The 14,594-nt window shown below is 39.2% G+C and overlaps 1 protein-coding gene across 6 annotated transcripts in view; it reads right to left on the bottom strand.

Moving 5' to 3' along the window:
* ZMYM4 (zinc finger MYM-type containing 4) overlaps nt 1-14,594 on the bottom strand; it is a 48,167-nt gene that overhangs the window by 7,178 nt on the left and 26,395 nt on the right. For 4 of the 6 annotated variants that reach the window (XR_005103045.1, XM_037379439.1, XM_037379438.1 and 1 more), the window contains 14 exons: nt 14,162-14,312; nt 12,421-12,561; nt 12,089-12,126; nt 10,747-10,891; nt 9,602-9,723; nt 9,083-9,254; nt 7,982-8,035; nt 7,677-7,856; nt 7,053-7,147; nt 6,323-6,494; nt 4,430-4,581; nt 2,951-3,062; nt 1,357-1,605; nt 360-489 (listed from right to left, as the gene is read on the bottom strand). Coding sequence is in view for 4 of the 6 variants with exons in the window: in XM_037379439.1 (XP_037235336.1) it covers nt 360-489; nt 1,357-1,605; nt 2,951-3,062; nt 4,430-4,581; nt 6,323-6,494; nt 7,053-7,147; nt 7,677-7,856; nt 7,982-8,035; nt 9,083-9,254; nt 9,602-9,723; nt 10,747-10,891; nt 12,089-12,126; nt 12,421-12,561; nt 14,162-14,312 (1,913 nt within the window). In the remaining 2 variants the exon portion in view is untranslated. Of the gene's footprint in view, nt 1-359; nt 490-1,356; nt 1,606-2,950; nt 3,063-4,429; nt 4,582-4,966; nt 5,063-6,322; nt 6,495-7,052; nt 7,148-7,676; nt 7,857-7,981; nt 8,036-9,082; nt 9,255-9,601; nt 9,724-10,746; nt 10,892-12,088; nt 12,127-12,420; nt 12,562-14,161; nt 14,313-14,594 lie in introns of all 6 variants that reach the window. The other 2 variants (XM_037379441.1, XR_005103046.1) reach the window with 2 other exon arrangements.

Below are 14,594 nucleotides of genomic sequence, written 5' to 3'. Positions count from 1 at the left end.
CAAGGAACATGATGTCAGGGTATTAAGTTATAATCTTCTCAAAAGAAGGATCCTGTATGGGAATGAAGGGAGATGAGAAAGCCACGGTCACTATAGTAATGCCCCTTGTTTACCTTTACACCCTGTGGATGTGTAAACAGGTATTTAAAGAATACATCTTGACTCAAGACCAGTAACAAATACTACCTATTTGCTGAGTCTAACAGCAGTGCTGATGCTGGAAGTCATGGTTGCATTCACACTGAGGGATCAGGAACCGGAGAGAGGAGCCCGCAGCACAGGTACAAAAGGTCTGAGCAGGAACCTTGCCCAAATGCCTGTTCCAGTCTACAGACCAAAAATCAAGTTCTGTCACTTACCATTTTGATAAGTAAAATTCATAAAGTCGGACTGGACATCTCAGAGGATTATCCGTATTTTCAGCCATTTCCACTGCTGTTGGAATCTCCTCATCTTCACTGCGTTTCCTTTTGCCTACAGATAATTTATCTGGATACACAAAAACGGCATCACAAAAGTTCAGTGAAAAACAGTGCCTTCAAGAAAAAGCCCTAGTCACTTAGCCTAGCACCTAGTGATGGGACTGTGCATCACACGGAAGGACACTACTTGAACTGATTATCTGTCACATGCAAGTCAAATGGTTTGATCTGCTGGAGGGGCAAAAGACTGCGTATGCTACACGCTGTCCAAAGCCCATGGCTCGTCTAGAAAACCAACAAGAATTAGTATCTATCAGAAAAATATGGAGGATATAATTTTTCCTAATAAAGCAGAATTCACGTAACACACCGGAACTATTAACTGAAGCAGTCGATCAAGACTTTCCTTTTCCAAATACCAAAAAATAACCACAAAGGAAAACCTGTCTTTCTTCGCCTCCGAGGTCAGGATAGTCCCTGCTCATGAGCAAGCCCCTAGCTTCACCTAAAACTGCTGTTCATCATTCGGGCTGCCTTGTGTGTTCACTGCACAGACCTAGGACAAATCTGGGCATTAAAAGGGCATGATAAAGTTCTGGACCTCAAGAATATGAAGTCCAGAGAAAAGTGCTTCAGAAAAGGCCTTTAACTCATGCAGTAGTTAAAGTTTTGTGCTAGCCTAGGATGGTATAAAAGACAAGCTTGCAGCCAAACGTGTGGCACCTCTTTTATAAATTTTTACTGAACACCTTGGGTCACGCAGAATTTCTCTTTAAACCTTACTAGAGTGAAAAAATTTTGAAAATCTACAGGGTAACAGCATCTTCACAACTCTGCTTACTGCATAATATTTTTCTCTTCAGTCCTTTCTAGAAAAAAGGAGCAGACAACATAAACATGATTGCCAAAATTCAGATGATCAGAAAGCGCTCACCTGATTCTACCTCTTGTTTTTGAAAGGGTGGGAAAAAACGTAAATATGTCATCTTAGTATTATACTTCAGAGTTCGGGTGCGTCTCATAACATGGGCAAAGGACAGTTTCAGGTGCTCACTGACATTCTTTAGTTGGAAGTATTTGGTGTTGAAGAATAGAAGTGTGTTCAATAAAACAATAGGGGAATATGCACCCAGCTGTTTACATTCCCACAAGTGCTCCTCTTCGATTCTTGAGAACATATAACCTAGAAACAACGGGCAAAGAAAAAACAGCAGAGTTATTTATGCAATTTTAGGGCTTTCCCCGTATTCCAGTTACAAATTAAGAGCTTTTACAAGCTGTGTCTAATCTAGCAGATTTTCAGAATCTTCCCAAAGCAATGAAAACTTCATACATGAGCCGGGTGGGAAGGCAGAAATGAGTAAAATTAAGTAGGCAGATTCTGCCAGAGATTCACGTAAATCCTCTTTCAGCTGACCTTCTATATTAACAAACTGCGTATCAGATCAAATTCAGACCTATCATAAGCAACTGTAATTCCAATAAAACGAAGAACACTGCATGCACAAACGTAAGAGGGAGCATGGAGAACCAAGCTGCGGAACAGCATGATCTTCCAATACCTAAGGAATGGAGAGAGGATACAAAGGAAGACTGCAGACACCAGCAGAACCTCACCAAGTTCTAATTTCACTCTATTAAATCACAGTCAGCCAACTGCAAAAATGTGTAATTCCTAAGACATGGAGCATGAGTTTAAAATTTACCATCTTTATATACAAACAGCCCACTGTGATTATCGTAAGTCTGTTAGGAAAAGAAGATACGGGTGCTTGTAAGAGGTTTGTTGGGAAAAAACCCACATCCCTCAATGCAGCAGTCTAGAAGTAACCAGATTATTTCTGTATTAAAGAAAAAGTTCATTTTCTAAATGAAAAAACAGTTGTGAATACATGTATGGAGTTGCCAATGTCACTCAAGTTTCGCTGATACTCTGAAAAAGATCTCACATACTAATACGGCTGGTGTCCAGCTTTATAAACTGCATGATCGTACCTGAAGACCAATTAAAAATATCTGCAGAATTTGGAAACTCTTAATTTGGAAGTGACTGAGGTGAGAAGAACTTGGAATCCAGGAGCCAAGACAAGATTCCCATGATTTGCTAATGTGATCCTCAGATCCCTCAGAAGTATTTCCAGTACTAATAGGGAAATACCAGTGCCACTGTACACGGTATTTACAGTAACTCATCGCAAACCCTACAGACAATTCTGGCTATCTGTATTCAAAAAAGATGAGCTAAAAGTTGAGGGAAGAGAACTAGCACGTTGACTACTGGAATGGGAAGCCTTTCTGGCAAAGGAGTCGAGAGATTGATCAGAGGCAAAGATATATTTAAGTGTAATCCGTAACTGGTAGAAACAGACATAAAATCCATGATGCTAGTCTACCACAAACAATTACATGGTGGAGAAACAGACTAATGTAAATGCCTCAGATCACATTCTTCTTCACGGCATTGAGAAAATATTAATTTATAATATGGCTTTGTCATGCAGCTACACAAAACAAAATAATTGTCCTACCATTTGGAAGAATTGTAGGTTCCCAGATTTTCAAAAGTTTTGTAAGTTCAATCATAAACCTGGAATAGGGCTCGGTAAAAATGTTATCTATTCTACCATTCTCAAACAGGTACTACAAGAGAAAAAAAAAAGGAAGACATACAGTTTGTGATTATTTAACAGTGCAGAGAAGACACAGGACATCAGATTCTTTTCCTTTCTTATGTTCCAGTGTCTTATGTTGCAAACCACTTTGTTGAAACCTTCAGTAAGATATCAAGTTTTCTGCAGGGACTGGGACCTCCCCAGTATGGAATGAGAGATCTAGCCAAGAATTATTGTTAATATTCCCAGCTCTAGAGCTGGTTTCTGAAAAATCATCGTTCTTTAAGTGTTAAATATTCTTGAAAAAAGCCTGCCTATAAAAACCAGAAAACGTGTTGAGTATTTTTCTGTGGAAAACAACTTCACATGCTAATACCTCCCAACAATAGATACAGGCCCAGCGCTAGGCTGCTGAAATAGCTCAACTTAAAGCATCAAGGTGCAAGTCCCTCAAATTCCTGTCAAGCAGGAGTTAAAAATTTTTTTCTGCAAGTGAGGAGTGTGTATCAATAAATAAGTCAAAACTGGAATACACAAAAACTGCTGATACTTCTAGGCCTTATCCACTGCACTCTGAATTTTTAACTCTTTCTACGTTTTTTTTCAAGCATAGCCAGAAAACAAGGAAAAAAAAGGTAATTCCATGCCTAGTCAAATGACAGGTTTTACATTAGAAGTAGCTTTGCCTAGTCAAATGACAGGTTTTCATCAGGAGTAGCTTTTGACTCCTTATCTCCAAATGACTGTTTAAGGAAAGGAATAAGCAGGCTATTCTAAAAAAATGCCCCTAACAAAAATATACTAAATGTAGAGTTTTAAACAGAAGTTAGTATTGTCTTAGGTTTGTACTGCAACTGTTGCAAGGCAGGTAGCAAGGACTTGGTACATTACTCTTAGCATTTATTAATTATAATGAAATTATTCCCATTGTATTTTTTCTGTAAATACTGCCAACACAAAAGGTATCTGTCTAGCGACTGAAGGAGCTCAGGCTTTGCTGGGTAACCTCTTCCATGTAAACTTGTATATTAGAAGAACATTGTGCAACTGTTCTAGATTTAAAGCACTACATTATAAAGCAAATAATTCTGAGAAGCAAATTTTTCCTATACATGAAAAGGGACTGAAAAGGTACCAAACCCAAAGATTTGTGTTTAGGTAGAAACACCTAGCCCTTCATGTCACACTCCTCCCAAGTACAGAAGAAGCCTGTTCATTCTGATCATAAAAAGGTCACAAATTTGTCAAATATGTGATTAAGACAGACTTAAGAATAAAGCACAAAATTGCTTCCTCTACAAAAACCATGCAGTTAGATGGGACTATGGATATAAAACGTAAATAAGCATAGCAAGTTTCGTATGTTCTCAGCAATACCCTAATTCTCTGAGTTACCTGCTGAATTCCAAGGCACAAGTATAAGATGCTGTCAGGATCATATTTTTCTCCATTTGGTCTCCGCACCTCTTGAATAAACTGGCACAAGCCAAAACTCAGCTCAGCAAAAGTGCATGAGAGAATGTCCTCCTTGAGTTTCACAGGACAAACTGTGGCAAAGAAAATTATTAGAAAAAATTAACTCGATTCAACAGATTAAATCTTCACACATTCCTTATTATTTCATGTAGGCAGAACTATTAAATCTTCTCTCTCGTACATGAAGTACCCCGGATGACTAAACTTCTGAACGATTCCCCATCTGTTGGCTAACAATTAAATGAGGACTTGGCCAATATAAACCAAACCAGCTGCATGTGCGACCAGTATAAATGCTGCAATTGAGTAATAAGGCTGCAGGTATTTAAAGGTAAGAGATTGAAATGTTAGGGAGTCTGCTGAGCTCAAAAAAGAGCTTTTTGGGCTCAAAAGGTGGCATGGCAATGGCTGCATGTCCCGGAGGCTGGCAGCATAGGGTTGGGAAAGAGGTTTCACCTCTATAGCTGGACTCAGGGGAATTTTGAGTGAGAGAAAGATCTTGAGCATTTCCTAATAGTTTTGGACTGGAGTTGAGTGCAGCATATTTGACTCCTTAAAGGGAGAAGGAATGAAGAGTTTAACAGGACATGCATGGGATTCGGAAAAGGAAGCAGAGCAATCAGGGAATCGATCAATCAAAGGATCTGCAATGAAATTACCAGGCTTGCCTGCTTCACACCTTACAAAGAACCTGCCTGGGACTAGGCAGGGAACCTTTCTGAGAAGGGAGGGTGGACAGATTCCTGGAACTGACTGTAATATTGCTTCCTTAGAAGAAGAAAACACATTAACTCATGTGACAACTCTACTTCTGGAAAACAAAAACCAGCTGCTCTCATGTAATGAGAACAAAAATTCCAAATAAGAGAGGAAAAAGCAGATCTCATTCTAGCTAAATTTCTTCCCTTGGGGATCCTTCTTACATAAGCCCTGCCATGCCTAGTTCTTTACATTGCAGAAGTATTTAGTTTGTTTTCTTCCCCACCATCCCAAAGAAGCTCAGTTGTATTCCTTACTTAAATTCTCTGCTTGACTCTGAAAATTTGCCCACAAAACTCTCAGTGCAAGCATGTAAGACAGATTTGAGACCAGGGAAAAGGGGAGTTAGCCACTGCCAAATGCCAGGACTGCTCTGCTTTTGTAAAAACAAATAAAATAATCCATAACCAGAAAAATAAGCAAAATTGATATTTATATTGTCATTGTTATCTATCACCCTAGTGAGACACAGGAAAAATTCATGCTTTTAAAGTTCGTTTCAGGCAGGTTGCAGCAAAGAATGGGTAGACTTTTTGACAAGTTTCTTTCCAGCTGTGCAGCCTAGAAATAAGTTGTTAAGATTTTAACGTTGTAGCACACAATTTTTTTACAGCAAAAAGTTATGCTGAGAAACAAATACTTTGTGAATGTGTTAGCTACAGATGAAAAAGATGGGGCCAAGCTGGTGTTGTCAGTTTAGACTGATAATAGCTCAGGAAAGCTCTGCAGCTGCATAAAGCATCTCTTCTACAAATGAAGAACTACTACATGCAAATGAACACAAAGTGAAGGTTAAAAGACTAACAGTTCTAATGTTGAAAAGAAATCTGGTATTTTAGAGCCTGTTTTAATAGGTAACAGGTCAATTAAAAATGTAATAGCTACGATTTTTAAATGCATGAAAAGATGTAAGACAGTATTCCATGAAATCTCTTCTCCACTCATGGGTATTTTAAAACTCAGTAATATCTAATCTTAATCTTTATTTGAACAACATATCATGCCAAGGGCTCTTCAACTAAGTATTCTGTTTCCACTGAGAGAAAAATTTACCTGAAAACTTCAGGTCCCCTTGTTCCTCCTGTGAATTTTTCCATTGGACCCAGTTTTTCCAGGCATTTACCCCGTACATATACTTTAGGGTCATCCCAGAAACAGAGCAACCTGGATAGGAGCCCTGCATCAGATTCCGGGGCTCTACAGAAACTACAGACTTCTTCCGTCCCTACAGGCAAACAAACAAATCAAAACAAATAAACATTTAGTAAGCACTTCATCAATGGATGCTTAACTTGATTTCACATAAAAAGTCTGTTATGCTGACATGGTAACAAAATCCTCCTCTCACAATCTGAATGGATATATATGTATTTTTAATATGTGGACAAATATTAACCACATTTTACAGAAAAGATGCATTAAAAATCAGTCATTCTCACTGTGATAAATATGCACAGAAATATATTCCTCTTTAGCTACACAAGAAAAAAATTATTCTTTCCTGTAGATTATGACACTACTTAAAAGACATCTCTTTGGAGTTTTTTTTAAATGATTCACATTTAAAAGATGTTCTGCACTAAAAAGAGCATTTATTCTACCTAGCTGCAGAGGGGGAGAAAAAAAAATCTTATACAGCAGAACAGGAATAAATATACACTGCAGTTGAACTGAGGTCTCATTTTCACCCTGGAGCAGTATTTTTGTCCTTCTGAAAATAAGCATGCATATAACGTTATTACCCCAAATGCAAGGAACTGGTGTTCCAGAAGTACTTTCTTACCCGTCTTTTTGGCTGTGGGAAGCCATCTCTATGTCTCCGTCTTGCTCGTGAACGCGAATGCAAACCCAGTCCTTTACTCAGGGGGTCAAATGAGTCTGAAGTCAAATCAACACAATTAAGAGTTTAATTACCAGATTTAAGAGCCCAGGTAGGAGTGTCACTATGGAATAACTTACAGTTGGCAAACATACTTGTATATTCAAGTAATGCTTTTACCTTTGAATAATTAGGCAATCTATATACATTCTGTATAAAGGAAGTAAATTCTCAAAGGAGAAAAAAAGCCCCCCCAAACAGTGGGTGTACTTATTCCAGCCAACTTACGTTCTTACGCACCACTCACAGGGATTACACCTACGGACACAGAAGTGATAAATTCAAAGGAGTCAAGTAAGGCTACCTGCTACTGCTGCTGTGGGTTCTGTAGAATGCTGTCTTTAAAGATACCAGCAATATTTCAAAAATATTAATTCTTAGTAGAGCTGATATATTACTGCAGCATTCAATATCCAGTTTTACTACAGGAAAACGCATACCCTTCCTAAGCAAGCTGCCAGTACAATGCTTACTCAGAAAACTGTGTACTTTTATACAACAATGCATTTTTCTTCTCATTATACTGACCTGATGGAAAATCAGCCTCCAGGTCCTGTTCCACATCACCTTTGGAGAACTGCTTCAGTTCTGGATCTGGTTCTGGCAGGGCATTTGATCGTAAGGCGTAGTGATTTAACTCATCCTCCCAGCTGTGTGGAGTGGACACTGCTTCCGATTCCAGATCTCCACTGTAAGTGCTACCTTGGTCTGCAATGAGAGTGATCAGATATACCACATGCTATAGAGAAGGGCAAACAACAAGAGGAGTTTGCAAGAAAAGATACAGCAGGATCAAAAACCATTGGCAAAAACACCACAACAATCTAACTGACCTTTCTCAAATATCTTGGGGTCCAGGAAGAGCTCATGTTCAGATGTTTGAGATCCTTTAGAAAAAGAAGGAAATCTGTATCTACAAATGAGGCACAGCTTACATAACTAATACAAAATACTCTGAACACCGAAAGGCTATGTATTAGGCTGTAACAGTAACACACGTGTCTTCGCTACAGTTCTCCTAACAGCTTTCTACCTTGGTCACGCTGTTACGGGAGAAACAGAAATGCAGAACTAACCCATGTTTGCTTTTCCAAATGTTTCCATTGCCGTCTTTGAGTCATCTGTAGACAAGTAAGATATTTCGCTCATTTCTTTTCAGCTTGTTCCACTTTTATTACATGGGATGATCACTATCCAACACACTCTAACCTGCATCACGCTCCAAGAATCCACCATAAAAATCCTGATAGGAAAATATTCTTGTAAAACAGCTGCACTGTCTTCTTGATTTTGACTCCTGCTAATTCATGATGTACTGATCTGGAGATTACTACCTCTAGTATATCTGTTACTGTCAGCAAAAGTCAAGTCGGCACCTACGATCAGTGACAGGGATGCAAAGACTTCTAAACCACTGTCAGCGCTCAATATCTAACATGGGTTCTAGGCTGTTCTATGTTCTAACATAGCTCTAGTGATCGCTGACTGATAAACCTCTGTGAAATGATGAAACCTGCAGAAAGGTGCGGCTATAACCAGCACCTGGGATGGGAACAATGGAGGAAGAGTAAATTAATCTTCAAAGAAAGTATGTTTTCAAAACCAAGAACAGAATATTGTACACAGAGGCAAAATTATCTCAAAACATGCAGTTCAGCTGAATTCCCAGAAGGCCTCCTTTTTTTAAGATTAAGTAATCAAAATTGCTAAGACATGAGATAAGCATTATAGTCCTGTCTAGGTTGGCATTTTACTTGCATGAACACTTTCATTATGAAAAATAAATGTTGGTAAGATAAGAGGACCATTTAATTTGGCGTGCGTACTTGGGAAGCAGCCAATGCAGGTCCTACATCTGTTTCTCTATCTATCTTCCGTGATGAGAGGACCTTAATCTCACTGCATTTAGTTTCCTTTTTAAAAATGCCACATACCACCATGAGAGTGTGTTTTTTCTTTCCCCTCATCTTCTGCAATCATTTCTGCCATCTGAAGGAGATCAGCTTCAAATGGATTTGTGGGCATCTTTTCCTTGATATCCTGAATAGTTTCAATGATCTTATCAGCATTATCCAGGGTAGTTGGGAAGAGCATGGGAACTGGCACCTATGGAACATGCGGAAAATATTAGAGCATGTTTGGGGGTGAAGGGAAACAGCAAATACACAAAGGAGATTCCTCTCATTTAATCTCACATATATTTTAGGACTACTATATTTTGTTTTAAAATAACTCCAGATTGGACAACTTGTTTCATTTCTACAACAACCCTAAAAATTGGTAGTTTTGTGTGATGGTGCTTAACCAAACACTATGTGACAAGGAAAGAAATGGCTTCAAGGACTCCAAATACCACTGGCACGACTAGTGACAAAACCCAATGACACTGCTCTGCGTCCTGTTCAGAAACAGGACTGAAAATCACTTCTCTAGTGAACTGAAGAGTAACTTACAGGTACTGGCATCCCAAGTGGAACTGGTGTGTACTGAGTGTAGAGGTGAAGGGGCACTGGCACAAACACTGGTACAGGAACAGGCACCACAACAATCTGGGGTTTAACAGCTTCTTCTTCTTCTGTTATACCAAAAATAGAACAAAACAAAAATTGTTTAACCATGTAACTATCCAGTACATTCCAGAGTGTCCATGATAATTGTTTGGACTTCTGCTTGTAACTCAGTGTGCACAGCACTGGGTCTTGGTTCACAGTCATCTTTCACTTTAGCACTGTTGTAGCAAGTACTGATACTACAGTTTGGAAATAACAGTACTGTGATTATATACACAAAATGCTGGAAAGGAAGAGAGTGGAAATAAGTATTAAATACTAAGGCTTGCATCCAAGTAAATGGTGTGTTAGTGCAATTACCTCACAACTAACTACAACACTGTAAGAAGGTACCATTAAAAAAAAAAACTATAGTCTTCCCACTTCATCTTCCTCACCAAGAGGTTTGTATCAAGGCTAGACGCCCCAAGCTCCTTCTATAGTAACAATGATGAAAAAAGCACTCCTCAGTGGCAATCTGGACTATGTAACAGCCTTTGAAGGGGCTTCTGTTTCCTTCCCAGCCCTCCCACAGAGGGAGCTTCGAGCAAATATGAATCTAAAGAAATTATCTTAGAAATAGGGCCTTAACTTTCAAGAGATTCTTAGTATCTTATCTAATAACTAAAGAGTTGAAATAACCTTTGAAAAATCATGCACTTTATTAAAATGAGTTTGCTCTTGTGGCTTGAGCTGCGAGACCTAAGAATTCACAAATTCTGTCCTCAGGAAAACAAGTTCCCTCCATAGCCTTTTGCATGTCACTTAACCACTCAGTTAATTCCCCATAGTTAAGACAACTGCAGGATGCTAAACATGAGTTAAAGCAAATCTCAAGATTCATCACGCATGAAGCTTTATGGATTCCAAAGAACACCAAATGTTGCTATCTGTAAGGCAAACAGCTACTTGGAATATACTGTACAACAATCTGAAAGCTAGTTGAGATTTTAACATACATTCAAAAATATTCTGTTACATAAATCATGCATTACTCTCTCAAATGCAATACAGACTTTTATAAAAAGGGTAGGAGATTAGATACATACCTGTCTGGCATTCTTTGTTTTGTGTGTGAGGTTTGCATGAGGTGGCCTTAGTCTGTGTGATTGGCTTGCACAGTAACGCTTTATTTTTTAGAAGCCTAGGTGGTTGTGATGGTGGTAGCTTTAGGGCATCTGTCTGAGTACTAGCCTGTTTGGAAAAATACAAATGAGGGCTGAGTCAGTACAGGTTTGGAGGATACCGTAAGATTGGCATTTGTTCTCTACTATGGGAGGCTGAACAAATTAAAACTCTCCTTCTTGATAAAAATGATCGTTTAAAAACTATTGCAAAAACAGCTTGCTAATGTATTCAGTGCTTTCTGGTCTTCACCTCAATTTATTTTAATCAAACAATAGGCGTGGGGGGTTTTTTGTTAATAGTGCAATGAATAAATCTGCAAGAATTTTTGGTTTCTGTAGTCAAATAACCTCTACAAACTTTTTACCTTGGAATCTTACTGATGGCAAAGATATAAACAGGAGTTATATCAAGATACTAAAAGTCTGGCTGATACAGATACCCAAAAAACTCAGTAAATGATGTGAAACCACTGGAAAGAAACAGAAGAAAAAAATGAGCACAAATGCTGGCAGTATCACTATCACTATCACTTCCTGATTACACACAGACTGACTATTCATGCTTGTGCTAATTTCATGTCCTGCTAACTGTAATTTTCAGGCATGCATTCAAATAACAGGATCTATTTCATTAGGGAAAACTCATCATACTCTAATGCACAAATGGCACTTCAGTGAAAAGCAAGGGTGTCAGTCTTCCAGACTACACAGTCTTCATATTTGAAGAGAGTTGCAAGATGTACACCACATATCTTAAAGGGCTTAAGAATAGGAACTCTAGGAGTTATTCATAGGTAAGTGGTGCCAATGGTTCCCCACAGCTCTGTTACCACACTGAGTAGTGGGGAAGGAGAGCTAAGCTGCAAGAGCTTGGTCACGTCAGTCCCAGCAGCCCACGCCGGTCCCCCTCCTCCCATCCTAGTCCATTTGACAGCACATCCCACTGCTGGGCACAGAAGGTAGCCTCAAGTACAGAAGCCACACAGAAGCTGCTTGAGAACTACAGCCATCTCAAGAGCTACAATATGACAAGCCTTGTCTTAAAACATCTAATCCATCTGTCAGTGGACACAAAAAGACTTTCATACCATACATGTTCTATCCATTTTTTAAAAAAGCGTCTGCAAGCTGGATGGATTTTAAATCACAATCACAACCAGGAAAAGCAGTTACAAAATGATGTTGCAAAATTCTCGGCTACTTTACTTGTTATTGATACAATCTGGGTGAAAGTGAGAAAAAAAGAGTCTCTCGTAAAACTTACATCTCCTATTATTTTTGCTGTCACAGTAGGGACTGCACCTGTGAAGAAAAAAACCATAAAACAGCCTGTGTACCATAATCAAGGACCATAAACCATACCCTGCCAAGGTCAAGAAAAAGAATTCCCATTAAACCCCATTCCCTGCTGTACATACATAAATGTTAATTATTATTTATACCTAGGTAAAGGAAGGACAGAAGCGTAACCATCTGCACTGATGTGAAGTGTAATGAAGAAGTGGCTGCTGTCCTCAGTGGAAAAGATTCCTGAGCAAATATAAATGTTCAGGAACAGAGATTTGAAAATATAGGCATCCTAGTCAGCAGTCTTACCCTGTAAAACATTGTTGGAATTCACCGTAGGCTGGGCAGCAGGGGTGCTTGCAAGTGACACCACATTTGCTATGACAGGGGTTGAGTCCTTTCTCAAAGGAGGAGGGCCTGAGGAGGAAGCTGGTGCCATAGAAAGGTTTGCTGGACAGAGCAGACAGAAGAAAATTAAAAGAAGCAGTAAGATAATTTATAAAACAGCATTTCTAAAACAACACCCACCCTCCAGATCTATCTCCGAATGAAAAAGCCTGCTGTATGAGAAGGGGACGTAGGTCTCAAAGTCCAGTGTTTTGGTTTAAATAGGAGCTGGTTCCACAAGCAAACTTCAGCTGTTTTCCAGTAACTGAAACATTTCAGAAGTTCACCATATTATGAAAGCAGCTTTCTCTTTGGAATAGTACGTGTATTGCAGCAGCACTCGGGAGACAAGAGCACTGGATGCCTCACTGTGCTCGATACTGAACACATGCAGTGTAGGACACAGTTGAGATCCTGACAAATAACAAATGATGCAAATTTTATGAGGCTCTGACAGTTCAAGAAATTCTTAGGTTCCTTCCATTTGAAAGCACCATTCGTTACCACGAATTATCACATTTCATCAAAAAAGACTGTTCCTGAGGCACTCCATTATGCCAGTAGCCCCCATTTCAGAGAGGTGCCTGGAGACCAGTTTTGCAAAGGCGTTGCACTTGCCTCAGCTGAGTTGCAGGCACACTTCTGGAGAAGCAGGCCCACCGTACATTTTCCTATCCTTACTAAGAGCCAAATGACAAGACCAGGAGCATCACATGGCATAGTTATGGCCTGAAAGTATAAAGTTACTCATATATTACTCTTAATCAGGGAAAACAGCTCCCACCAATGTAAGCAGCAGACGTGTACAAAGTTGAAAAGTTGAATATAGCTGGTGCATACTATAAAATTTCAGTCAATATTCTTTATTGCTTGTTGGGTGCCTTAATGCTGCTGTCACCATCACTCAGTGGGAGATTACGCCCCTCTTTAGAATCAGTGCTATTTCTGCCCTTTGTTTTACTTCCTCTTCCTGCCTTTGTGGGCCTTTCTGCCTTTCCTCCCTTTGCATTTCATTCCCTACAGAAGCTCACAGTTCCTATTCCCGTGGGCTTCATTCCCACCCTCCTTCCCATTCCATCTGCTAAAATAATGAGCAAGAAAACAGCTACAAGGCACATTAATCTTGGCATTGATACTTGAAGAAACAACACTTAATGACATAGAAATGGTAACACTTCGTATGCCTACAGACTACACAGAACTGGCTATTTTAAGTGCATATATGTATTTACAACCATTAAGTCTACTAATTTCACTGCTTGGTTTTGTTAAATGAACATTAACATTCTACCATATCTAGCTATGTGTTACCAAGTACAGGAGACAAGCTTTAACATTGTCTTCAATAGATACCAGTATATTTTATCCCAATAAAATAGGCCTTTGGTTTATAAAAGTGATTGAAAAGCGAATGCTTTTGTTTCATCTTCTTTAAAATCAAAATCTAGGTTTGGTATATGAAGCAATCGCATTTCATACCTGCCGAAGTTTGAAATTGTCTGAAGTAAGAGAGAGATCTAAAACTGAGCCCATTCAATGGCAATGGGCAAGCCCCCCCCAGTAGAAGATTATCTTAAAAAGTTTACTGAATTGAGTTTCCAAATAAAGGTTCATATCACTGTCATGCACACCAAAAGGCAATACTATTCCCAGCCTGTTTTACCTGTGCTGTTTGGGGGTGGAGGGTCAGAAACGCTTTGCTGATTACAGAACAACAGAATACAAAGCAGATTGCAAAAATGCTTGATCTCCCCTTGCCATTTCATGGACTCGCTGAGTTTACCTTGTCTCTTACAACCATCACACTTTGCCATCTAGGAAAACACAGTGAGGAAGAAATTAAGTGCACTTGTAAACAGCAACAAAGAGTATGTGTATAAAAACCTCTGCACCTGCTCAGTAAAGAAATCTGTAAGGGTGCATCCTTTTTGCAGCATAACACAAAGCAGCAGAACATTCAGTGCCTGTCTTCCCACAACCCATACTAAGTTTTCTCTATATAGAAAACTGGTACTCAAAAGCTAAGACGGATTTACTCATCTCTCCCATGTATGCAATATATTCCATGGACACAGAAGTCAGCCACAGGCACTTCA

Source organism: Falco rusticolus, chromosome 3 (assembly GCF_015220075.1).
Source record: "Falco rusticolus isolate bFalRus1 chromosome 3, bFalRus1.pri, whole genome shotgun sequence".
NCBI classification, from domain to species: domain Eukaryota; kingdom Metazoa; phylum Chordata; class Aves; order Falconiformes; family Falconidae; genus Falco; species Falco rusticolus.
The sequence above is the reverse complement of the archived record's forward strand: the minus strand, read 5'-3'. Positions and strand labels throughout refer to the sequence as shown.